Below are 26,463 nucleotides of genomic sequence, written 5' to 3'. Positions count from 1 at the left end.
TAGGCTAAGAAGGGAAGGACATAGTTTAATTTTTTTAAGTTGTGAGAGTGACATTGGACTGTCTGGAAACTTGTTCATGTGATTTAAATGAGGCCTTTTAAGAATAAAAGCCTTGAGGTGAATAGTTCATTACAAGGGTAGAAGAGAGAAAAAAATGGGGATGTTGCCTACATTGTTTCTCATGCTTTTGGGATAGAGAGATGGAAATAGGGTGGCATGGTGTCTCAGTGGTTAGCACTGCTGCCTCACAATGCCATGGACCCAGGTTCAATCCAAACCTTGGGTGACTGTCTGCATGGAGTTTTCACATTCTCCCTCTGTCTGTGTGATTTTCTGCTGGGTGCTCCAGTGTCCTCCCACAGTCCAAAGATGTGCAAGTTAGATGGAAATTGCCCATAGTGATCAAACATGTGTAAGTTAGTTACAGGGCTAGGTAGGGGAACGGGTGTGAGTGGGATGTTCTTTGGAGGGTGGACTTGAAGGGCCAAATGGCCTGCTTCCACACTGTAGGGATTCTATGCAACAGCTTTCTCTTTCTAAAGGAGGGAAGTGAGAGTACATGTTTCTTTTAGATATAAGTAGGACATTTATAGTGAAAACACCTATCAGCACAGCAGTTTAACTCTAGAATAGTCAGAGCAGAGTAAAATAAATCCTGACAAGTTCAGTGTCAATAAGAGATAGGTCCAAAGCAAACATCTATGAAAGAGGATGAGTGATAATGGGAACTGCAGATGCTGTAGAATCCAAGATAACAAAGTGTGGAGCTGGATGAACACAGCAGGCCAAGCAGCATCTCAGGAGCACCAAAGCTGACATTTTGGGCCTAGACCCGCTCTGATGAAGGGTCTAGGCCTGAAACGTCAGCTTTTGTGCTCCTGCGATGCTGCTTGGCCGCATGTGTTCATCCAGCTCCACACTTTGTTATCTATGAAAGAGGAGTTTACCACTAAGTGGATGTTTACTGAAAGACCAGTATCACTTGAGTCCGTGCCATCTTTGAAAGGCCACAGTGGTCCTGGACTAGCATTGGCAATCGGGCATTGCCCCTTCTTGGCAATGTCATGGTACAGCAGCTGCAAAGCCACACTGGCCATGGCACATAGCTGGTAAAGCTGACATTCCTCACATGCACACCTCCATTCTCTCAACTTCATCGATGTTTAACAGCACACCATATACTATTTGCTGTGCAACTTAAAATATTCTTAAAAACACAAAATATAGTCCAATGTTACTCTCGCACTTTGAAACAGTATGAATATCCTGGAGAAGAATAAAAAACTGGGCAAATTGTCCATATTGCTAAAAAATATGCAAAGCCCATTAAAAATAAGGCAAAAGTGGTATGAATTAACTGTCCTTTCCTCCATCTTTGGAGAAAATAAAAATATATTTCTTCAGTTCAAAATATTTCAACAATCTCTAAAAACATTAACAGGATAATAGAGTCCCAGAGTTTTCGAGCTGTACAACACGGACTCTTTGGCCCAACAATCCATGCTGACCAGATATCCAAATTAATATAGTCCCATTTGCCAGCATTTGGCCCATATACCTGTAAACCCTTCCTATTCATTTATCCATCCATTCATGTACCAGCCTCCACCATTTCTCCTGGCAGCTTGTTCCATCCTCTGTGTAAAAAAGTTGCCCTTTTGGTCCCTTTTAAATCTTTGGACTCTTTCACCCTGGGGAAAAGACCTTAGCTATTCACCCTATCCATGCCCCTCATGATTTTATAAACTCTGTAAGGTCATCCCTCAGCCTCCAATACACCAGGGAAAATATTGAAACATTGAAAAGCCTTTCAATTTTAATTAACAGAAACTGAACAAAATTTCTGTAAAAGAAAATAGAAAGATACTATACAGAAAGCTGCTATAGGTGCTGATTATGCTATTCTGATTTCCACCTTCTCTGATCCCATATCCTGTTTCCTTGCCTCACTACCATCATTTGCCTTACACCACTGCTGTGTTGACATTTAGTTCTGATCATGACCATATCGAAAACCTTTCCTTTTGCCCTTTCCTCCCCACTTTTCCCACATCTGTCTTTCCTCAAAACTTGTTAAAACTGGAATTTTTTTTCAGCTCTACTGAAAGATCACTGATCTGAAACATTAATTCTGTTTCTCTCTCCTCAAATGCTGAAGACTTGCAGAATATTTCCAACATTTTCTGCTTGAAATGCTGCAAACATTAATGGCTCTGTGGAGTAATAATGAGACTGTGGAGTAATAATGGGAAACAATAAATAACACTGGAACTGTAAAATACATGCCAATCTACAGGGTTTGTGAATATTGGACACTTATTGTGGAGTCAGTCAATTTGACATGGCAATCTAAATAAGATTAAGAGGATATTCATTTATTTATCACATGGATAGAATAAATTACAGTACATGATAACAGGATCATTGAAGTTCATTAGTTCTGGGGATCCCCATATGCATTTTTAACTGTAATATTTCAGGAAGGGCACCCTGGTAATAAAACAGATGCAAAGAGGTGCCCATTTGTTATCTGATATCGGATGCCCAATTTACCAGGGACTAATTAATCTAACCAGAGATTAACAAATTAATCTTCAAATATTCAAAAACCTTTAAAAAAGCTTTGACAAGCACAACACTTAAAAAAAGCTTACTGTGGCCCCAAGTGCGATAATGAGGCCTGGAATGGATCTTAGGAGCAGGTAAGTGAATGGTGAGATTCAATGTTCAGTGGATGAATGAGAAATATAGAGAATGGAGAGCATGGTAGTTTTATGCCTGTCCAGTATACCCATTTGGCAATAAAGTGAATTGAGGGATACAGGCCAACTAACTGTGTTTGAACTCTTGGTTTTGAATTCTTGGGATGGCAGAATCATACGTTTCAGTCCTGTAAATTTCTATGCTTCAATAAAATACTACAGCAGTATAATTCATAAAACATTGTTTGGTTTCCAGATAACAGCAAAACACAGTGAGGAAAAATAACTTGCAATTTATTTGAAAACATAATTTTGCTGCCATTGTAAATATGCTTAAATGTAATAAGTTAAAAATCTTTTTTTTTGAAATACAATGGTTGGTCTGGGGTTGCTCTCCTTTGAGTAAATAAGGCTGAAGGGGGACCTGATTGAGGGCTATAAAATTTGAGTGGTATTGATATAAGTTTTCCTGTTAGCAGGTAACAAGGCACATTCTTTTAAGGTAAAGGGTAAGAGGTGTAGAGGGAATTTATGGAAGCAAAAATTTGCCTAGATGTGGTGTATATCTAGATCACAACTTTTAAGCAGTGCTTAGCTGAATACTTGAAAAGCCATAGCATTCAAAGCTACAGGATTAGAGTGGATAGATGCTTGATTACCAATGTGAATGTGAAGGGATGTGCTGTAATACTTATGACTATATAAAGTTGACAATGTTCAAAAGAGTTTTCAAATAACCAGCCAGGTCTGCTTTATGTTTTCATTTTTTACTGCAATGTACTTTTACTCTCAACTGAGCAACTTTCCTATCAGCAAAATCATCGTGACATTTTGCTTTTCCATTTTTTTCTTTTAACCTGTTGAATCTTCTTTATAAAGGGCTCATGTATTGATTTCCAACAAGGCAGGTCATTTCCTGTTATGAAGGGAACTCATATTCAAGAATGTCCACAGGGAGATTGATTAGTGATTCCTCATGGACCTTATTCAAGTTACCACAGCATACAAGGTTCTGTAGAGCATCGACAGAGTAGATAGGAAGAATCTTTTTCCTTTAGTAGAAGGGTCAATAAATGGAGAATAGTTTTAAAGAGCAGGAAGTATGGGGAGTGACTTGAGTACCATTTTTTTTCATCCAGAGGATTGTGGACATCTGGAACTCACTGCCTAAAAGGGTGGAAGAGTTGGGAAGGAATCCTCAAGATACTTAAGAACTATTTAGTTGAATATTTGCCATTGCAACAAGACTACAGGCCAATTGCTGGAAAATGGGACTAAAATAGATGACTGGTAGACACAAGAGAGGCAGAATGGGCTCCTTCCATGTTCTAAAAGCTCCAACTCTATGATGCCAATTTAAGATGGTTGGCAAAAGAACATGGCAGGAGGAAAAATATTTTCACACTGCCAATGATTAAGATCTAGAATGCACTGCATGGGTGCGTTGCGGACACACATTGAGTAATTCAAAACTGCCCAGGGAAGAAATTGCGAGGCTCCCAGTAATAGGTGGTAAAGTGGGACTAGTAAGTGCGGATAGCATGGGCACAATGGTCTAAATGGCCTTCTTCATCATAGTCATAAAGATCAACAACACAGTGAAAGTGTTATTTGGACTATTGTGTCTATGACAGTCAAAAACAACCACCTAACTATTCTATACGATACCTGCCACCGTCTCTTCCTATTTTGCGTGCCTTCCGTCTTGTAAACTCCTTTGTTGCACTTACTCTTCTGTACAAATGATTGAATGTTTACCTGTACTGTGTCTATACGTGAACTGTTTGCGAGTCTTGTAAACAGTAGAATATATGCTCTGACCATCTCCACTGATATATAAATATTCTCTGTCGGCCCCATGACTATCAAACCTTATTTTAAACGTAAATATTTGTCAATATTAAGACTGCCCCTTATACATGTCGTACTGTCTGCCGCTGTTCGTTGTGATGACCCAGTGGCCTAATGGATAAGGCATCAGCCTCCGGAGCTGGGGATTGTGGGTTCGAGTCCCATCTGGGTCGTCTATCCGCATCTTTTTCTACCGCTCTCGCACGCCAGCCTGGGCAGCTTGACCCGGTTCTTCAGTCCAATTCGCTACCCCCATGGGACTCGAACAAAGACGCTGCATGCGGGTTTGCAACACCTCAAAACCCAGCGAGAAAGCGGTACCCCAACCGGGAAAACGCTGTGATTCGGTGGCGAGCACTCGATGCGCTTCGAGCCAAGTGCCAGCAGAGGGTGATAGCGAAGAGTCGAAACACCACGATAGTCATGCAGCAAGTGCCTGTCCTTAAGCAAAGCAAAAAAAACCCACGATATTATCATTCAGAATAGAGGCACTCATTCCGAAAATAAAAGCTATTAACTAAACAGGTAGAACATAGTAGAACTGATTAGATTACAATTCAATAATTCCCACCCGATGCTCACAGTATATTCTATTTTATTGCTAATCATTGCCACTTGTACAGAAAAAGGGAGCTTCTATTTCCCAAATGCAAAATGAAAGTTCTCACAAAAGTACATTTAGTAAACAAAGATGTGTTGGTTATGATTTTTGCAAGTGATGCGGTGTTTCAATGGAAACAAAGTAAAATCCTCGATTACTTGGGAAAATACAGCGATTCAATTTGGCTATTTTTTTACCGCGGTGACTACTGAAGACAGCATAACTTTTATAAGAGCTGCTTTTAACACAGCATTTGACGAATATATTTGGTCAATTAAGACACTTTTCGAGTACTGGAAGTTACTGGAAATCTTTCACATTATATATCCAGGGACATTGTTGTATTATTCAAAGGCAAAAAAGTCAGGTCTCAACAAATCAGTTTCTAAATGGAAAACAGTGAAATTTAATCTGTTGATACAGGGTTATCCTAGGCTGTTGCCCCTTCATTAGCATAACCCAAGAAGGATATAAAACAAAAGGACATTCTCAGTCCTCCTCAATTTACTCTCCTCTTCAATCGCTTGGTTCCCGTTCCTGCTTCAGTATGAATGGCTTGATATTTATACATGCCTTTTCGGTCGTCGTATTTTCAAACACTAAAGGTGAGAAGAAGTTTATCCAACTTTGCAAACAAAATAAATAACTTATACGCTACGCTGTATTTGAAATGACCGGACGTATATTATAATATTTTATATTAAATCCAAAAAAGTAGGAGAAAGGGGATGTCTCTAAAAAAACTTGAAGAAATTTAGCTGTATATGTAACTTGTGGAACTGATTCAACTTAAAAGAGTGTAAAGCTGTAAACTCAGTCGAATATGTTTCGAAAATCATGAAGAAAGTAACACTTTGACTAGTCCCTCCGCCTTTGTCAATGAAGCCTGGTTCACGAATTTGATAATTAGAACTTTTTCTGGTTTCCCAAAATTGAAAAGGAGATTTCGCCTGTGAGGTACTCAGCTTCAGGGTCAATGGTTGGCCGGTATTGTGTTCGTTGATCTCAACTACTGCAATTGGGTTCAACTTTCCCGAGATGAAAGAAGTGAAAAAACTCTCCCAAAGTTCCGGATATTATGCCAGGGATTCATTTGTGAGCAGGCTAAGTGGAAATTCTGTCATCTGCTCGTAGCCATAGACCAGGCTGTAGTTATTGGAGAAATGAGTACAGCGCATGAAACTATGGATTAGCGTAATCATTGCCTTAAAGAGTTACGTGCCATTTATAAGAGTACAGGAACGTTATCATTAAGTTAATAGTAATAGCTGAATTTAGAGCTAAATAATCGTGATAGAAAAACTCAACAGAAAGAAATGAATTTTAATTTAGTCAAAGTTAACTCTAAAATCAAAAGCTGCTACCGTATCAAAATTAATAGCCATGGAGATACTGCGATTATTGTGTAAAAATAAACTTCCTGAGATCGTTAAACTGCGAAGTTTAAAGCAATTTTACAATGAACAGAAATGTACAGAGTTGTAAGGGGTTTTGACAGAGTACGTTGGGAGAAATTGTTTCCGCTAGCTCAAAGGTTGGTAACTGTAAGATGCAGCTCAAGGTAATTATTGAAAGAAATTCAGAAATTCGGAGAATTCGTTTTTGAGTTGTTCAGGTTGGGGCACCACTCGAAAGGGAGCAAATTCATACATAGCATCAAGGTGGGATAATTAAAAAAAAATTGGCAATGAAACTAAACATTGTTGGGAATGACATGGGATTGGGTTTAATTCTGTAGTTTTATTCGAAGAGCCAGCCTGCTATGGGCTAAATGGGGCTAGAGACAAAAAAAATCTGCAGTTGTTAGAATCCAAGGCAGTCAAACGGGAGGCTTGAAGAACACAGAGATACTGGGAACTGCAGATGCTGGAGAATCCAAGATAATAAAGTGTGAAGCTGGATGAACACAGCAGGCCAAGCAGCATCTCAGGAACACAAAAGCTGACATTCTGGGCCTAGACCCTTCATCAGAGAGGGGGATGGGATGAGGGTTCTGGAATAAATAGGGAGAGAGGGGGAGGCGGACCGAAGATGGAGAGAAAAGAAGATAGGTGGAGAGGAGAGTATTGGTGGGGAGGTAGGGAGGGGATAGGTCAGTCCAGGGAAGACGGACAGGTCAAGGAGGTGGGATGAGGTTAGTAGGTAGGAAATGGAGGTGCAGCTTGGGGTGGGAGGAAGGGATGGGTGAGAGGAAGAACAGGTTAGGGAGGCAGAGACAGGCTGGGCTGGTTTTGGGACGCAGTTGGGGGAGGGGATGAGCTGGGCTGGTTGTGTGATGCAGTGGGGGATGGGGACGAACTGGGCTGGTTTTGGGATGTGGTGGGGAAAGGGGAGATTTTGAATCTGGTGAAATCCACATTGATACCATTGGGCTGCAGCGTTCCCAAGCGGAATTTGAGTTGCTGTTCCTGCAATCTTCGGGTGGCATCATTGTGGCACTGCAGGAGGCCCATGATGGACATGTCATCTAAAGAATGGGAGGGGGAGTGGAAATGGTTCGCGACTGGGAGGTGCAGTTGTTTATTGCGAACTGAGCAGAGGTGTTCTGCAAAGCAGTCCCCAAGCCTCCTCTAGATTTCCCCAATGTAGAGGAAGCCACACCGGGTACAATGGATACAGTATACCACATTGGCAGATGTGCAGGTGAACCTCTGCTTAATATGGAAAGTCATCTTGGGGCCTGGGATGGGGGTGAGGAACGAGGTGTGGGGGCAAGTGTAGCACTTCCTGCAGTTGCAGGGGAAGGTGCCGGGTGTGGTGGGGTTGGAGGGCAGTGTGGAGCGAACAAGGGAGTCACAGAGAGAGTGGTCTCTCCGGAAAGCAGACAATGGTGGGGCTGGAAAAATGTCTTGGGTGGTGGGGTCGGATTGTAGATGGCGGAAGTGTCGGAGGATGATGCGTTGTATCCGGAGGTTGGTGGGGTGGTGTGTGAGAACGAGGGGGATCCTCTATGGGCGGTTGTTGTGGGGGCGGGGTGTGAGGGATGTGTTGCGGGAAATGCGGGAGACGCGGTCAAGTGCGTTCTTGACCACTGTGGGAGGAAAATTTGCGGTCCTTGAAGAACTTGGACATCTGGGATGTGCGGGAGTGGAATGCCTCATCCTGGGAGCAGATGCAGCGGAGGTGGAGGAATTGGGAATAGGGGATAGAATTTTCTCAGGTGGGTGGGTGGGAGGAGGTGTATTCTAGGTAGCTGTGGGAGTTGGTGGGCTTGAAATGGACATCAGTTACAAGCTGGTTGCCTGAGATGGAGACTGAGAGGTCCAGAAAGGTGAGAACACAACAGGCCAGGCAGCACCTGGAGGAGAGGAGCAGTCAATGTTTCGGGTATTACCCTTCTTCCAGCCCTGAAGAACATTGACTGCTCCTTTACTCCAGATGCTGCCTGGCCTGCTGTGTTTTTCCAGCTTCCTGTTTGAGTACCTTAGGCTAAATGGCCTCACCTTCTGTACTCGACAATGTGGAGTGTGAGGAAGAAAGTAAGGACTGAGCAAGAAGACATGACTGGATGGAAAATGGAAATACCAGAGGTTTTAGGGGCGATGAAGAGTGATAGGAGTTCAGTAAATTCATTGTAAAAAAAGAGTAGACCAAAAAAAAGTAGACCATAAAACACAGGAGTGGAAGCAAGCCATTCAGCCCATCAAGTCTGCTCTGCCATTCAGTGAGACCATGGCTAATCTGATAATCCTCAACTCCATTTTCCTGCTCTTCCCCATAGTCATTAATTTAGTTTCCGATTAGATTAGATTACCTACAGTGTGGAAACCGGCCCTTCGGCCCAACAAGTCCACACCGCCCCTTGAAGCATCCCACCCAGAGCCATCTCCCTGTAACCCACACACCCCTGAACACTACAGGCAATTTAGCATGGCCGATCCACCTAGCCTGCACATCTTTGGACTGTGGGAGGAAATCGGAGCACCTGGAGGAAACCCACACAGACATGGGGAGAATGTGCAAACTCCATACAGACGGTCACCCGAGGCTGGAATCAAACCCAGGTCCCTGGTGCTGTGATGCTGTAGTGCTAATCACTGAGCCACCGTAAAAATCTCTATCTCAGTCTTGAACACATTTAATAACCCGGCCTCAACAGCCCTCAGTAATAAAATAACTCTACAGATTCCACTGATTCATGATCCTCTGACAAAAGAAATTCTAACTCATCTGTCTTAAATGTATGATCTCTTATTCTGAGATTATGCCCTCTGGTGCTAGACACTCCCACAAAGGTAAACAACCCTTCTGCATCCAACCTGTTAAGTCCCCTAAGAATCTTGTATGTTTCAATAAAATTGTTTCTCATTCTTCCAAACTCCAATGAGTATAGGCCTAATCTACTCAACCTCTTCTCATAAAACAGTGCCTTCATAATCAGGATCAGCTTTGTGAACTTTCTCTGGACTGCCTCTAATACCAGTCCTTGCATACGGGACCAAAACTATTCACAGTGATGCGTACTTTCATAGTTTTAGTGAAACTTAGTGACCTTTGCAGACTTGATGTGCTGAGTGTTTTTTTTGTGCTGTAGACTTCTATGACTCTATGACTTCCCTATTTGTATTGCTGAATAAAGATGCATTTTGCTGAAACCTTTCAGGATGAGTACAAGATGAAAAACTTTGACAAATTGTGTCTTTTTTCAACAATATTCAAGTTCTGTATAACCAAGCAATTATTTATAAAAGTATTTCAAAGTTCTCTGAAACTGTGACTAGTGGAAAAAGCTCTGAAGTTCTGGTATATTTTACCCTGTCTTCTGTATATAGAGCTCATACTACAATTTGGAATAACCACAGATCTTCCTCCTCAGGGCTTCTTGAACCTTCAGTAAATCTGACAAAATTGCCACACAAAAACCATAGTTGCCTGGAGACTAGTTTACCTGTTCTTGATGCCTTTTTTGAGAGAAAAGAGACTTCTTATCAACAATACAAGATCAAAAATGAAATCTCACATACAGAGGGCAAACTTAGTCCCATGGTTTTCTTTGAAAAAATCAGCAAAAGGAATGAAAGCACAGAGAGGCAGAATTACAAAGCAACTGCAAAAGAACGTCCTGAAAGACAGGAAAGATGGCAATCAAACAACTTGCAAGGCCTTGTGTCATCATTGTATCCAGATAAGTCCAAGCTGAATAGGTCACCGATTTACTACAACCTTCTGGCCAAAAGCATGCAGTCAGGATTTCCAATGCATCCGGCCCACAAGTATCATCAGGGCACACAGCTCCAGCATCATGTAACAAAACAGGGAGAAAGAGCTACATCTTACAATCTTGACCTTGAGGAGAACAGATCCAGAAAGACTATTAGATACAGAACAAGTGAAACATTCATAAATGGAATCAATTCATCATCTGCAATCAATCGACGCCCTTCAAGTTTGCTCTATCATTTTAACATACTCAGAGAAGGTAATTATTATGTTGTTACATGACGCTGATATTGCTAAGACATTTATTATCATTCTGGATTTTCCTTTCCTAAATTTTTCACTTCTCCTCTCTCCTTAAAACTTACCTCTTTGGCCTAAATTTTTGCCATCTGCCCTAATATCTGCTTATGCAACTCTGTCACTTAAGGGGTTGGCATTGCTGACTGGGCCAACATTTATTGTCCATTCCTAGTTTCCCTTGGGCAAGTGGTGGTGAGATGCCTTTTGAAACCACCGTAGTCCATTTGCTGTAGGTAGATGCCCAAGTCATCAGAGAGGGTGTTACAGGATTTTGACCCAGCAATACTTCAGGAACAACAATATATTTCCAAATCAAGATGGAATGCAATTTGGATGGGAACTGCAAGCGGTAGTTTGCCATGTACCAACTGTCCTTGCCCTTCTAGGTAGGAGTGTCATGGGTTTGGAAGGTACTGTTTAAGAAGCCTTGAGAATTTCTGCAGTACACATTGCTGCTACTGAACATTGGTGGTTGGGGGAGTGACTATCTGTGGATATGATACCAGTCAAGAAGGCTGCTTTGTCCTGGACAGTGTCAAACTTCATGAGTGTTGTTAGAGCTGCAGTCACCTATCCAAGGGGAGAATTCCATCTCAGGTAACACCCCAAATTGAGGATCAATCAGAATCTGCCATATTTCAGCGTTCACTATTCATTGGAGGAATTTGAGTTCTGGGAGAGAAAGTGAGCCAGGATTTCAGCAGAGGTCACTTCCTGCAGAATGAATTTCTTGTGAAATTATTTGAATGTAGCCCAAGATCACCCTGGAAGTGCCCAATCGCAGAAACTACCCCATATTCAAAGCTTTAATGAACCCCTTACACCCAGCTTAAGGATGCTAGAATAGATGCATCTTGGAGCAGAAGTGTCAAAAAGAGTTTAAATAAAACATTACTTAATTCCCATTTCTGCCAATCCCAGTTTTGAGCTGCTAATTGTGATATATAAAATATCTGACACTCTTTGCTATCCGATCCCTGTGGAGAATTACACACATTCCCTACACACAGATTGACTACTTGCTCAGATGATGTCTTTGACACATATTTATCAATAAACTGAAAGGGAAAAACAAGAAGTTAAAGTGGCACAGAATAAAACAAAGAACTTTGGATGCTAGAGATGTGAAACAGCAACAGAAATTGCTAGTGAAACTCAGCAGGTCTGGCAGTATCAGTGGAGAGAAAGCAAAGTTAATGTTTTGAGGTCAGTGACTCTGATGAAGAGACATCAAACTCGAAACATTAACCCTGTAGTTAAAGTGACATATGGCTGTTTTTGAGTACTAGCGTTTACAGGGTCCTTGGACAACGTTTGGTTTATGTTTAAACAATATGCAAATTTTGAAGTGCAGATATAGCCCTTCTTTTGTGTTGCGATGAAAAGTTTGTCATTGCTGCTCTTTAAAACTATTCCCTTGGAAAGGATAGAATAGAGAGGATTCTCCCAAATTTGTTAGGAACAATTTTACATTGCAAGCAACAAGTGTCTACAAGCCACCAGTGTTCTCCAAATATCCAGATAGAGGGGTTCAGAGCCAATTTACTATTTTAACAAGACTTCATTAAGGATGCAGGTCATCCCCAATACGTCAATCCTGCTGTAAAAAAGCTAGAGTTAGAGCAAAAGGAAGTATGATTTTTTAAAATATGGCATTCTTTCTGGGTTGTTTATGACACAAGATGTTTCTTACACCCCCACAACAAAACCATTTTCGAATGCTTGGAATTCTTTCACCCCTGCCCCCATTTCTCATGCACCCTGTCTGACCACACTTCCCTGACCTGACCAAAATTTCCCTCACAGAATTTAACTAGGGTTGGAAACCATTGCCTCCTGCTGATATTTATCATCAGGCAGCTGCTTCCTGAGTAGCTGGGTACTGATACTATTGTGGTAGGAAGAAGTCCTGGTTATTAAAATTGAATGAGCCTGTCTGTTGCTGCCTTGAGACAGGCACTATTTTCAAGACCACATTTAAACGTGGGAGTTAAAATCGAACCATTGCCATCACTGCTGCACATTTATTTATTTGCAGGGAATTCTCCCAATGCCCTGGTCATCATTAATTCTTCATCAAAGTTGGGGATTTATCTTGGCTATTTGTGAGACTGTCTTGTGCATAAATCAGCTCCTCTGTTTACTTTAGAAATAATTGCAACTGTAAAAGCAATTAATCGGACAAAGAGACCTTGAGGCACAGGTGCATAGTTCCTTAAAAGTGAATTGCACGTAGACAACGTGGTGAAGAAGGCATTTGGCACACTTGCTTTCATTGTTCTGAATACTGTACAGGAGTTGGGATGTCATACAGTTGCTGTACAGGATATTGGTGAGGCCGCTTTTGGAATACTGCATACATTTCTGGCCAGCCTTCTCAAAAGATGCTGTTAAACTTGACTCACAAAGATGTTTTCGGGACTAGAGTTTTGAGTAATAGGGAGATGCTGAATTGCTGAATAGGATGGAAGATTTTTCTCTGGAGCATCGGAGGCTGAGCGGTGACCTTATGAGGTTTATAAAATCATGAGAGTCATCAATAGGGTGAATAACCAAGGTTCTTTTCCAAGAGTAGCAGAATCCAAAAGGCATTGGTTTAAGATGAGAGGGGAAATACTGAAAAGGGACTTGAGGGTTAACCTTTTCATGCAAAGGGTGGTGCGTGTGTGGGACAAGCTGCCAGAGGAAATGTTAGATGCAAGTGTAATTATGACATTTAAAAGGCATCTGGATGGGTACATGAAGAGGAAGGGTTTAATGGGATATGGACCAAATACTGGCAAATAGGACTAGGTCACATTGGAACATCAGGTCAACATGGATGAATGGAATGAGAAACCTGCTTAAATACTGTATAAACCTATGACTCTATCATTATAAAGCATTTAGTAACATGTTGAGTACATGAAAGATGCTAAATAAAGGTAGGCAGGATTTTGTCAATTGTGAACAGTGAATTACTTCATTAATTAATCTAGTTTTCTTTGCTTCTTTCAAAGATTACTCTAAAGAGTTATGTTCAATTGAATGCAGAAAGGAAAAGAATGAAAGAGAATTCTACTGCAACAGTGAATTTGGTAAGAATAGATTGAGGTTTCAAAGTCATTTCCGTAGACTTCCCATATATGAAAAGTCATGCCATAGGATAGAATCAGCAGTCACGGATCCCAGCTGGTGATTTTTGGAGTCAGTATAGTATGGGCATTAGGTTTGTTTTAGTGACAGCAGTTGTGAAAGGCATGGGTGGGAATATACAATTTATTTTGCTTTTTTTTAGCACATTTTCCAGGATTTTGGGGGAGTCTCACATTGAGTTAAATTATTATTGCTACACAAACATGTTAATTTGGGACGATATACACAAATAACCTGGACTGAAAACATATTTTATAGTATAATGCTTTTGGAAAATTATTTCTCAATTTATTAAACTTGTTTCTTTCTGTATACCATTGAACGTTTGGAACAAAGAAAATTGCTATCAGAAGAATATCATTTGTATTTATTTGATATCCCTCTATTAGTAATTATTGAAAGAATAGATCCATTTATATTAAACACTCTAAAATAGTATGAAGAGACATGTCCTATGAAATTAAACTTAATTAATGTTATTACTAACTAACTTCCAAACTTTGATGTCAAAATGAATCACTGATTATAAAATAATGTAATAAAAGAATAACATGTAAGTATAATCATTACCACATTTTGGCAATGGTCTTCACATCGTCCTACTCCAGTCACTTGTTTTCTGCTTTAAATGATGGAGAAGGATCTAGTTAACAACTTATCACATTGAGATGAGAAATAATGTACTATTGTCATTTCTGTTTACTTAATCCTGTTTATTCTATACTTTCATTTATATATAGATCTTCTACATTACGTTAAACTAATAAGACGAGTAATGCTGTGTCAATTAATCTTAAATGAATGCGTTATCATCCTTGAGTTCTGAGGCAACAGTGATTATGTGTACCAAGTAATGAATGAGGTTACAGGTTTGAGCAATGTAAGAACATAAGACCATTAGAAATAGAAACAGAAATAGACTGTTTGGCCCCTCGAGCCTGTTTTGTCATTCAATAGGATCACAGTTGATCCAACAACATTGCTCATATCCACTTTCCTGCCCTTTCCCTGTAACCCTTGATTCCCCTAATGGTCAAAAATCTATTTATCCCAGCCTTAAATATAAACATGAGAATGCTGTCTCATAGCTGTCTGTGGCAAGGAAATGCTAAGACTAACAACCCTCTGAGAAAAGAAATTCTTCCTTATCTAAGTCTTAAAATTGCACCCCTTAATTCTAATATTATGCCCTCTAGTCGTAGACCGCACCCTCCAACCATAAGGGGAAACATCCTGTCTACATTTACCCTGTCTATAAGAATCCTATGTGTTTCAATGAGATCACCTTTCATTCTTCCGTACTCCAGTGAGTAGAGCCTCAACTTGTTTAGTCTTTGATCATAAGACAATGCCTCCACCCTGGGGATTGTCCTAGTTCTATGAACTCCCTCCAGTTAAAGAATATCTTTTCTTAAATGAAGAGACCAAAACTACTGACAAGTATTCCAGATTTGGTCTCACCAGTACCTTGTACAGTTGCAGTAAGACTTTCCTACTCTTATACTCTAACCCCATTGAAATAAGAACCAACATTTCATTAACCTTCCTGACTACCTGCTGCACCTGTATGTTAGCTTTTTGTGTTTCTTGCAAAAGTATCCCTAAGTCCCCTTGTGTAGCAGCTTTCTGCCATTTTTCTTCATTTAAATAATATTCCATTCCTTTGATACATGGTGATTAGCAATTTATGAACCACAAACTAACTAGCTAAATAGTCACTATTTAATTATATCTACCAATCAGAGTCCACTTATCAACTACTGCACAGACATCATGAGTACACATCAAAAAGCTTTGGCAAAATGTATCTCTTTCAGCATGTTAGATCATTTGCAAATAAGGTTCTTGTCATTCACAAGCTTATTACCAATGGTGTGCTTTGACATCACGATGTGCATGAAATATTGCCTCATTAATGATGACACTGCCTCTTACTAAAGCACTTTTGTTTGGTTACATTTCACGTTCTGAACTATCATGGCAGTGAAATGGCCTTTCTCAAAATATTGCCTTTCTCTATTTCCAGAGGTAAAAGAGTGCCAGCTTGTTCCGTGCTGTCCCTAGTTATCTATGAGAAATTGGCAGTGAGCTGCATTCTTGAACCGCTGAAGATCATTTGTTATAGGTATACACTCAACAATATTAGAGAGGAGTTCAACTGATCTAAACTGATACTTGCAGATAAGATGAACATGAGTAAATTATTTGACATCATTCATTGACTCTACAATCATAAATTCACAACTGAATGTATCAGATGTATCAACTTAACATGAAACAACAAAAGATGAATGGACAGCTTAAAGTTAACTACTTCCCAAAGAGGGTAATGAATATGTTGAAAAGATTCCTCAGAGGAATTGAACAGGTTCATGTCAGAGGCAATTTAGAGCAGACGTTGGATGGTATTGACCATAATATGATGGAATTAACTCTGCAATTTGAGAGGAGGTGAAATCAATGTAATGGTATTACATAGAACATAGAACATAGAAAAGTACAGCACAGTACAGGCCCTTCGGCCCACAATGTTGTGCTGTGGAATAATCCTAATCCAAAAATAAAATAACCTAACCTACATTCCCCTCAATTCACTGCTGTCCATGTACATGTCCAGCACTCGCTTAAATGTCACTAATGACTCCGCTTCCACAACTACCACTGGCAAACTATTCCATGCGCTCACAACTGTCTGGGTGAAGAACCTCCCTCTGACGTCTCCTTTATACCTTCCTCCTAACACCTTAAAACTATGACCCCTCGTGGCAGTCAATCCTGCCTTGGGGAAAAGTCTCTGGCTATCGACTCTATCCATGCCTCTCATTACCTTGTACACCTCGATCAGGTCATCTCTCTTCCTCCTTCTCTCCAGAGAGAAAAGTCCGAGCTCAGTCAACCTCTCCTCGTAAGACAAGCCCTCCAGTCCAGGCAGCATCCTGGTAAACCTCCTTTGCACCCTCTCCAAAGCCTCCACATCTTTCCTATAATAGGGTGACCAGAACTGGACACAATATTCCAAGGGTGGTCTCACCAGGGTTTTGTACAGCTGCAGCATAACCTCACGGCTCTTAAACTCGATCCACTGTTAATGAAAGCCAAAACACCATAGGCTTTCTTAACAACCTTATCCACCTGGGTGGGTTGAATAAAGACAACTTTAGAAGTATGAGGGAGGAGCTGACCAGATTGACTGGGAGAGGAACCTAGCAGGAAAGACAATGGAACAGCAATGGCTGGAGTTCCTGGGAGTAATACGGGAGACACAGCAAAATTTCATCCCTGGGTAAAAGGAACATACTAAAGGGAAGATGAGGCAACCATTGCTGAGAAGTGGTCAGGGTCTGCATAAAACCCAAAGAGAAATCACATAATGCGGCGAAGGGCAGGGGGAAGCTAGAGGATTAGGAAGCCTACAAAGACAAACTGAGGACAATGAAGAAAGAAATAAGGAGGGAGAAGATTAAATATGAGAGTGAGCTAGCCAGTGATATAAAAGAAGATTGTAAGAGTTTCTTTAGATATAGGAAGGGCAAAAGAGAGGTAAAAGTAGCATTAGGTCACTGGAAATTAATCTAGAAAGTAGTGAAGATGAATAAGGAAATGGCTGAGGAACTGAATAAGTACTTTGCATCAGTCTTCACATTGGAAGACATGAGTAATATCCCAAAAATTCAGGAGAGTCGGGGTGAGAGGTGAGAATGGTGGCCATCACCAAGGAGAAGTTCTGAAGGTGGATAAATCACCTGGACCAGATGTACTACACCCCAGAGTTCTGAAAGAGATAGCTGAAGAGATAGTGGAGGCTTTAGAGTTGATCTTTCAGGAATCACTGGAGTCAGAGAGGGTCCCAGAGGACTGGAAAATCATTAATGTTAAGAAGGCAAAAGGCTAAAAATTACAGGCCGATTAGCCTAACCTTGGTTTTGGGTAAGATTTTGGAGTCCGTTGTGAAGGATGAGATTTCTGAATACTTGGAAGTGCATTGTAAAATAGGGCAAAGTCAGCATGGCTTCATCAAGGGGAGGTCATGCCTGATAAATCTGTTAGAGTTCTTTGAAGAAATAACAAGAAGGTTAAACCAAGGAGAGCCAATGGCTGTTATCTACCTGTACTTCAAGAAGGCCTTTGACCAGGTGCTGCACAGGAGGCTGTAAGATAAGGACCCATCGTGTTAGAGGCAAGATACTGTCATGGATAGGAGAAAGCAGAGAGTGGGAATAGAAGGGAATAGAAGGGTCCTTCTCAGGATGGCAGCCAGTGACTAGTGGTGCTTCACAAAGGTCAGTGTTGGGACCAGATGTTTCACTTTATACACTAATTATCTAGATGAAGGAACTGAGGGTATTCTGGCTAAGTTTGCTGACATTGCAAAGATACGTGGAGGGACAGGTAGTATGAGGAGGCAGGAGGCTGCAGAAGGATTTGGACAGGTTAGGAGAGTGGGCAAAGAAGTGGCAGATGGAATAAAACATGGGGAAGTGTGAGGTCATACACTTGGTAAGAAGAATAGAGGTGTAAAATATTTTCTAAATGGGGAGAAAATTTAGAAATCTGAAGTGCAAAGGGCTTGGGAGTTCTAGTCCAGGATTCTCTTAAGGTAAACTTGCAGGTTGAGTCGGTAGTTAGAAAGACAAATACAATGTTGGCATTTATTTCAAGAGGACTAGAATGTGAAAGCAAGGATGTACTTCTGAGGCTTCATAAAGGTCTGGTGAGGCCACATTTGGAGAGTTGTCAGCAATTTTGGGCCCCATACCACAGGAAGGATACAATGGCCCTGAACTGCATCCAGAGGAGGTTCACAAGAATGATCCCAGGAATGAAAGGCTTAGCACGTGAGGAACGTTTGAAGGCCAAGGGTCTACACTCCATGGAGTTTAGATGGATGAGGGGGGATCAAATTGAAACTAACAGAATACTGAATGGCCTGGACAGAGTGAATGTTGGGAAGATATTTCCATTGGTAGGAGAGACTAGGTCCCATGGGCACAGCCTCAGAAAAAGGGGAAAACATTTTAGATTAGAGATAAGGGGAAACCTCTTCAGCCAGAAAGTGGTGAATCTATGCAATTCATTGTCACAGAGGGCTGTGAAGGCCATTGAATGTATTAAAGACAGACATATATAGGTTCTTGATTGTCAAAAGAATCAAGAGTTATGGGGAGAAAGTGGGAGAATGGGATTGAGAAACTCATGAGCCACAATGGAATGGCACAGCAGATGCGATGGTCTGAATGAGCTATTTTCTGATCCTTTGGTTTTATGACATTTTGGTGAAGAAAGTGGTTGAGGAACCTTGGAAAGAACTTTAAAGAGGAAACTTGGGGGATGTAAGATCTGAGCTAAGGCAGGGAGAATTTAATAGGTTGTTTGAAGTGGTGTGCAAGGGGATCAAAACAATAATATAGCTTAGATTTTTAGAAGCTCAACGAAATGACAAAGATTTTTACTTTATGGACCCACAATTTGAAATGTGCAGCTACAGTGAGATGTCATGCAGGTGTCAGGTCTTCTTATTTTCCTACTCTTTAGTTCTCAGGCTGCACCCTCCCACTCTGACACCAAAAAGACATGGCATTGTCTTGGAGAATTTGTGTCTCCATTCTGCAGCCTACATATCTGAGATACTGTGTACGAAGATGCTCAGCTTAAGATAAAGATTAGAATGCGTACATTACTAATAAACCTTCTTAATTTCATGCATTAATTTACATTTTGTGAGCCTTATATATGGCTTCCTATGTAATAACAATAGCAAATGCTGAAAATATATAGGTTAGTCGGTATTTGAGATAGAAAAATAGCCTACTGTTTCATAGACATCCAAAACACTAGCCTGTATTTTTCAGATGCTGACTGATTCCTTGTTCAGATGGAACACTTTCCTATTTTAAGACGGGTTTTAAATGTTGTTGCTAAATTTGTATTTTTAAAAAAACATTTTATTATTCCTTATAAACTGAACATGAGAACTCAAAATCTGATGGCTTGGTCCTTCAGCTCAATTATTTAATGCAGTGACTGTATTCAATCTTTCAACAGCAATCAGTGGTATAGTCCACAATATAGTGACCCTTGGTAAAGGGCTGCGGCTGGTGACATTATTGGTAGACAGCAATGGATTCTATCGCATGAGTCGATTATATGTCACGCCTGATGGTTTCTTCTTCAAAGTGCAAATTCTTGTTGTTGACACTTTCAACTGTAGAAGATCATGTCCGGACTTGAAGTTTGGTGAGTCCAGTATTCCTGATCATACGACCAACCCCTTATAATAGGTTATGAACGTGTAGGAAATTTAGCTGGTGCAGCGAGTTAGATCACTAGGTTCATTCACCAAGATCTAGGCTCAACACCATCTTGTTGGGGTTAGTTGGGTCAGTTGGCTGAATGGCCAGTTTGCAATGTACAGCGACGCCAGCACTTCGGATTCAATTTCTGCACGACTGGAGGACTGCCCTTTTTAACGTTGCCTAAGAGGTAGTGATCCTCAGGTTAAACCACTACCAGTCTTCTCCCTCTATTGAGGGGGCAGCCCTATAGTCCAGTAAGACCAGAACAATTTCATGTCAGCAATGAAAGTGCAACAATGAAGTGACTTTTGCCACTAAGTTTATTTCCCATAAGCCCACAATCCAATACATATCCCTAATTTGATATTGGAAAAATGCAAGACTGGTACAACTCTGAGGATGGAACTGGAATAGCCTGGTTCACAAATCAATTAGATCATGGCTAATAGACAATAAGAAAACTGAGGTTAAAATAAATGGAATAATATGGGAACAGATCACATCACTTCACTAATGATTTTTCTGCATATTGCTTCTTAGGTGCTAAATACATCTTGATGGGCCTGATTTATCACAGGAGATACATTCTACCCACTTGGGCCCAAGAACGTGTTTCTGGGAGACTAAAGCCTGGAGATGGACTGGTTAAGAGCAGCAGCTATGCGAGCCGATATAACAGAAAGAGGGACCAGAGAGTCCAGTTAGCGCGTGATGGGAAATGTGGAGGCACATTTTTCAGATCTCAGCAGGATTGAAATGGGCCTGTGTGCGCTTTACATTATCAGTAACAATAAGACAAGTAGTGTAGCATTGTTTTTTGCTATTATTAATGTAGTTCATTATATATATTCTAACATTTTAAGTACAGAGTCATTGAATCATCCAGCATGGAAACAGGTCCTTTGTTCCAACTCATCTGTGCTGAACAGCATTTGGCCCATACCCCTCCAAACCCTTCCTATTCATATACCCATCCAGGTGCCATTTAAATGTTGTAATTGTACCAAACTCTATCACCTCCTCTGGCATCTCATTCCATACATGGACCACCCTCTGCGCAAAAAGGTTACTCTCTCAGGCCTTTTTAAAATCTTTCCCCTCCCACCTTAAACCTAGGGCCTCAAGTTTTGCACTCCCCAACCATAGGAAAAAGACCTTGGCTATTCATTCTATCCATGGTCCTCACGATTTTGTAAACCTCTATAAAGGTCACCCCTCAACATGTTTTAGATTTTTAGTCTCATACTTAAGCTCATCAGTTGGGGTGCTATAATTGGCCTTAGTAGCCTAGGCTAGAGATGGGAGAGAGTATCAACTAGGTTTTCGCCTCCTTATTGCTATCCAGTGCCACGAGCCAGAAATAGAACATACTCTAAACAGATATTGATGATTGGGCTCCCTTTGATGGTCCCCTTCTCCTCATCACAACTGAATAGCTAAGTGGCGCACAGCACCATTAGAAGGGATTGTTGATGACAATGAAATTACATCCAGAAAGGTTCAATGCCTTCAGGAAGGGAGCAGTTCTTGAACAAACTGTATTCTAGTGAGTACCACTGCATTTTAAAGTGGTTGCATTGAGGTTTTTCAGGACACATCCTGGATTGGATTTGCTAAACTGACAGCAAACCAATTAGTGCAGTTGAAGACAGTGTGCTTCGGTCAATGCACACATTGCAATGTACGAATCTAACTTCACTCAGCATTCCAGTATGTTGCTGCCTGTCTGATAGTTGTGCTTAAAGAAAATAAAAACACTTTTCCCAGTGAAAGGAAGACGACATAAAAAGTGGAGACTGTGAGAAAGTTAACAACCATTCCTCTTCCTCTGGGAAACTGCTGTTTCCAGGAGATCAAAGCATCTGGAATGGGTGCAACATGACTGTCTTTTACACTGAATTGTTTATCTAAAGGTTGATGTTTCAGGGTCTTCCATGAGGTCGAGATTGTATCTATTTCCCCAGAGTCCCTGGAGATCGTGGAGCAAATTTTCTCCATATGGATTGGACACGAGGAATGCAGACTGACAGTCAAGCAACCATTATTCAGATACGCAAGCAACCGTGTGCTTTTTTAGGAAGTATACAATAAAAAACATTCAAGGAAGAGTTATTATTTTCAATAGAAAATATTAGTTTATCTCAAATGAATTTTTTTTCAGATTAGCTTCATTTTGCTACAACTCGAGGAAAGATTTCATGTGCTATATTTCATCCTCCCACTCACTCCTGTTCTCTTCCCATTTTCTTCCCCTGTAATTACATTTCTGTTGACAATTGGGGATTGTCAACCTCACAGCTTCTGCTGTTCTAGGATCAGTCATTTGTGTGACTGTTCCATGGGGAAGGATGGGTCAATGGGTCAGATTCCAACTCTCCATCTGCTACCCTGCTGAGTGGAATATTCCACACCTGCAGAGGTCTTTATCTCAGCAGTAATTGTTCGATATAAAATCACTGACATAGAGAGCATATGACATAAACAGACATGAGCAACCACAAAGGCTTTTCCCACACTTAGTTCATTGTTCTGTGTTTGGAATATTGCTGTAGTGACCAAAGTGCCACAGCTGGAAGAAACATGGTAGGTGTATTCATAGGAAATGGTTGTTTTGGGGCAAGTTGTCACACAACAGTTGGGTAGACACCAGTAAAGAGCTACAAACTCTTTAAAACTCATAATGGAGATATGGTAAAAATTAGATATGTAGGAAAAAAAAATTGGTGTCCCAAAGAGCTTTTTTAGTCCCATTTTAAAATCTATTTTTCAAACTTTTCCTCAAAACTCATTATCAGAAAGTTACTAAATCATTGATCAGTAGAAAAAGCTGTAGACAATTTTTCTCCTCAGAACTCCACAGTAATTTGGAATGCTTTGCAAATCTAATATTTTCCTAATGTCTTTTCATCATAAACTCATATTACATCCCATCTTAGTAAATGTCTTCAATACTCTCACCATGTACTTGATGTCTTTCCTAAATTAAATGCTGAAACTGGACATTTTTTTTAATACTACACAGGATGCAGTAATGGTAAAAGTCATGTCCAGCAGTGCTGATAAAATACTCAGAGAGATTCTCTGTGCATAACAATCCAGAAGGTACTGCACAGTACAAACAGCTTGTCCATAACTAGCATTCAAATTAATATGCATAATGCTGCTCAGGGACCTGGCAGTAATAAATAGACCATGTCAAAAAAAAGGGAACATTACTGGACAACAGGCATTGACATTGCTGAGTCCAATACAATGCACCCAGCAGATCAGCACAGGCCCTGCATAGTCATCATCAGCATGAATTCTGGTCAATGTTTCTTTGAATCATGGCCCAATTTGTATTGATGCAGACACAGCATTAATCGTTAACTGTGCACTTTTGCAACTGCTTTGGCTGAGGTCAGATCACGGAATACTTGCCAAACACTGAAACAAAAATTTTTCTGTCTCAAAAATCACATTAAGTTGATAATCTTACCAGTTGCCAGCCATCTAGAAATGTGTTAATTATTTTGTACTCAGAATGATACAAGCAACTTTGGAAAGTGTGTAGGAATACAAGTTATTTGCATAGCTGCTCCTAGTTTACCCTAACTTTCTAAGTGGGCAATGTATTGTAAAGCAAAAATGCCAAAAAGAATCAGGTGACAATACTCTAGGGTGAGGTGGAAATATCAACAAAGCAGTATTGTTGAAGCTTATTAAAATATTTGAATAAAACCAGTGAGCAAAACAAACACAATACATACAGGACATGGAAGACACTACTGTACAGAAACTGTATAAAAGCAACTAGTCTTTAAACTATGAAACTGAAAGTGGAGCAACCAAGCTGGAGATATTCATTATATTGGGGAAAAAGACAATTACTGGCTGCATGAGTATCTTAAAAAGATCAGAAAAAATAAATTAAATTCACATATTACACTTCTGGGCATTAATTCTGTAATTATTTTGCAGATTTTCTACAGTAATGACTAAATATCTCATGAAAATCTAACGTTTGTGCGTGTCCAATAGCTGAAGAATGCCAAGTTACTTTAATTTCAATATTCAATCTTACTTAGAGATTTTAATTGCTGCAGGTCACTAATTTGTTTATTTGCATGCTACTTTTTCAATGTGCCCATTAACTGAAAGCTTGATTTCCCTATAAATTGTTGAAGCTTTCTGGCACTCATTCAGTAACAGGAGGATTTAGTTAGATTCTCAATTATCTGAGGGGAGAATGTGGGATCGTGTTCCCTTAAATGTGCAGTTAATGACCCCTACAATCACATCTAGCCTTTAGGTGAATAAAAAGCTCAAGGTTACGACCCCCATTTCCTCCATCACTATTGAAGTGATTTGAAACATTTTGGCAGTTACAATCCCTAAAATTATTACACCTTGTGGGATCCCATCATTCAAACACAGCAAGATCAAAGAAAATGATACGTGATATCTAACGGGGAACAGTGGTCTAACTCAAATGAAAAAATGTGCAATTTTTAAAAATCAACTGGCTTGAAAATATTCAATACAATCTTTGAATGCCATGTTTGTAACAATATGATTGTGTATTAAAGAAACCACTTGAAAACTACTTCAGTGGATACAAACTTCATTTAGTCAGTCTTTGCCACATACATTCCTCCATCCCCCACTGCTATCTTCACTACCCAATGCATTGTCATTACACATGGATGGAACTCAGTAACCAGTAAGGGAACTAGGGAGTTTCAGGAGGAGGTGCATTTGATACCTATTCATAACTTACCAAGATGTCATAATTTGAAAAATCTTCTGCCTCAACTATCCCTTCTCCAGAGTTAACAATCTTAGGCTCCTTAGCCTTTTTTTTCATATCTCCAAATGTTATAATATTGAGATTAGCCTACTTTAATCTGGGTATCTCTAGTGCAGGATGGTTACTGGGATTGCACCCAGCACTCTCTGTGCTCATTATCTTTTGCTCGGTCTGTGTTTCTGTGTCTTTCCATTGGAGGAGCTGACTCAGTCTTCCTGCAGTTGTATTCCTTTTTTGTGGTGAATCCTATCTCTAAGCCATTTATTTTCCCTCATTATTGAATGATCAGACATAAAACTGGGACTCTCAGAAAGGGTGAGATTTTCTGGAGAGAATATAATTAAATATATTCAAGTCAATAAAGCTCAGGATGAGTTAAGAATTTCTCCTTCTTACTGAATAATTGAACTCGAGAGGGCAGGTGAATGCCTCACCAAGACTGCAGAAGCACCCACAGACGTGCAATCTCCATTACCTAGAAGGACAAGAGTAGCAGATGAAAAGGAACACCACCCAAGGAAGATCTTCTCCAAGCCCCTCGTGATCCTGACTTGGAATTATAGCATCATTCTTCACGTTTCCTGGTTGAAAAATCCTGGAATTCCTTACCTAACAATAACTGTGTATGTTCTACACCTGAGGGCTGTAGGGATGCAACAAGGCAGTTCACCACTAATTTCTCCAGGGTAATTAGGAGTGGCAACCAATGCTAACCTAGACAGCAATACCCATTTCCGATAATCAAATAAAAAATCTACACCAATTAGTAGAGGTGTAGATGTAAGTTAAGTGTCAGTCACATTTCCCAACTATGTTGTACACACCAACCTAGATGCAGAAATTTTAATTTTAAAGGAGGCAATAGCATAGTCGTATCATTGCTGCACTGTAAACTAACTCAGAGACCCAGGTAATGATCTGGGGACCTGGGCTCAAATGCCACCATTGAATTTGAATTCAATGAAAATCTGGAATTAACAGGCCATTTGTCTAATTTCCAGAAAAATCCATTTGGGTCAGCTATGTCCTTTAGGGAAGGAAACTACCATTCTTAACTGTTCTGGACGACATGATTACAGACCTACTGCAATTGGTTGACTCTTAATTGCAGTAATTAGAGATGGGCCATAAATGCTGATCTACACAGTGACACCCTCATCCCATGAATGAACAAAAAAAAAACGAACATGGAATTACCGGAAGCCTGTTTTTACTTGTCTAGCATGCAAAGTCTACACTTAATCTGTACAAACTAATGACTTCTGGATTCGTCAGTGCTTTCTTGAAAGAAAAATTAAATTCATTGCTTGATACTAAAAACATTTAAGTTCAGCTGAATATTTTCAAAGCGTTTAAAGGAGGTAAGTGACAGGGCAGAAATTACTTAAAATTCAAGTTTTAGCCAAGTTAAATCAGCACTCTCTTGGATTTTCCTGAAGCAGTATGAAGCAATGTTAAAGGTTTCATTTGGCCTGACTCGTATTTTAATTTAAATCAACGAAGCAATGCTGAGCAATAGAAACCAGAAACAGTGGTTTATTAGGCAGAGGAGTCCATTTACTTTCTAAAATATCTAGGCAGGAGGAAGTAGCTATGCATTTTATGTCTTTTGCTGTGATGACTAATTTGTCA

General features: G+C 40.2%; 1 protein-coding gene and 1 non-coding gene across 3 annotated transcripts; both read left to right on the top strand.

Moving 5' to 3' along the window:
- The first annotated feature begins 4,653 nt into the window (after nucleotides 1–4,653).
- On the top strand, nucleotides 4,654–4,726 carry trnar-ccg (transfer RNA arginine (anticodon CCG)). The gene has a single exon. It is a non-coding gene; the product is annotated as a tRNA-Arg (tRNA).
- A 908-nt stretch (nucleotides 4,727–5,634) lies between these two features.
- On the top strand, nucleotides 5,635–24,563 carry LOC125463687 (UPF0450 protein C17orf58 homolog). 2 transcript variants are annotated; one of them, XM_048555260.2, is made up of 5 exons: nucleotides 5,635–5,759; nucleotides 9,971–10,573; nucleotides 13,614–13,691; nucleotides 19,792–19,983; nucleotides 20,583–24,563. In XM_048555260.2, the coding sequence occupies exons 1-5, from the start codon at nucleotides 5,702–5,704 to the stop codon at nucleotides 20,795–20,797; spliced, it is 1,146 nt and encodes a 381-aa protein (XP_048411217.1). In that variant the 5' UTR covers nucleotides 5,635–5,701; the 3' UTR covers nucleotides 20,798–24,563. The 2 variants fall into 2 exon arrangements, with proteins under 2 accessions (XP_048411217.1, XP_048411218.1); XM_048555261.2 differs by lacking the exon at nucleotides 13,614–13,691.
- Nucleotides 24,564–26,463: the final 1,900 nt, after the last annotated feature.

This window comes from Stegostoma tigrinum, chromosome 22 (genome assembly GCF_030684315.1).
Source record: "Stegostoma tigrinum isolate sSteTig4 chromosome 22, sSteTig4.hap1, whole genome shotgun sequence".
Classification (NCBI taxonomy): Eukaryota; Metazoa; Chordata; class Chondrichthyes; order Orectolobiformes; family Stegostomatidae; genus Stegostoma; species Stegostoma tigrinum.
The sequence above is the reverse complement of the archived record's forward strand: the minus strand, read 5'-3'. Positions and strand labels throughout refer to the sequence as shown.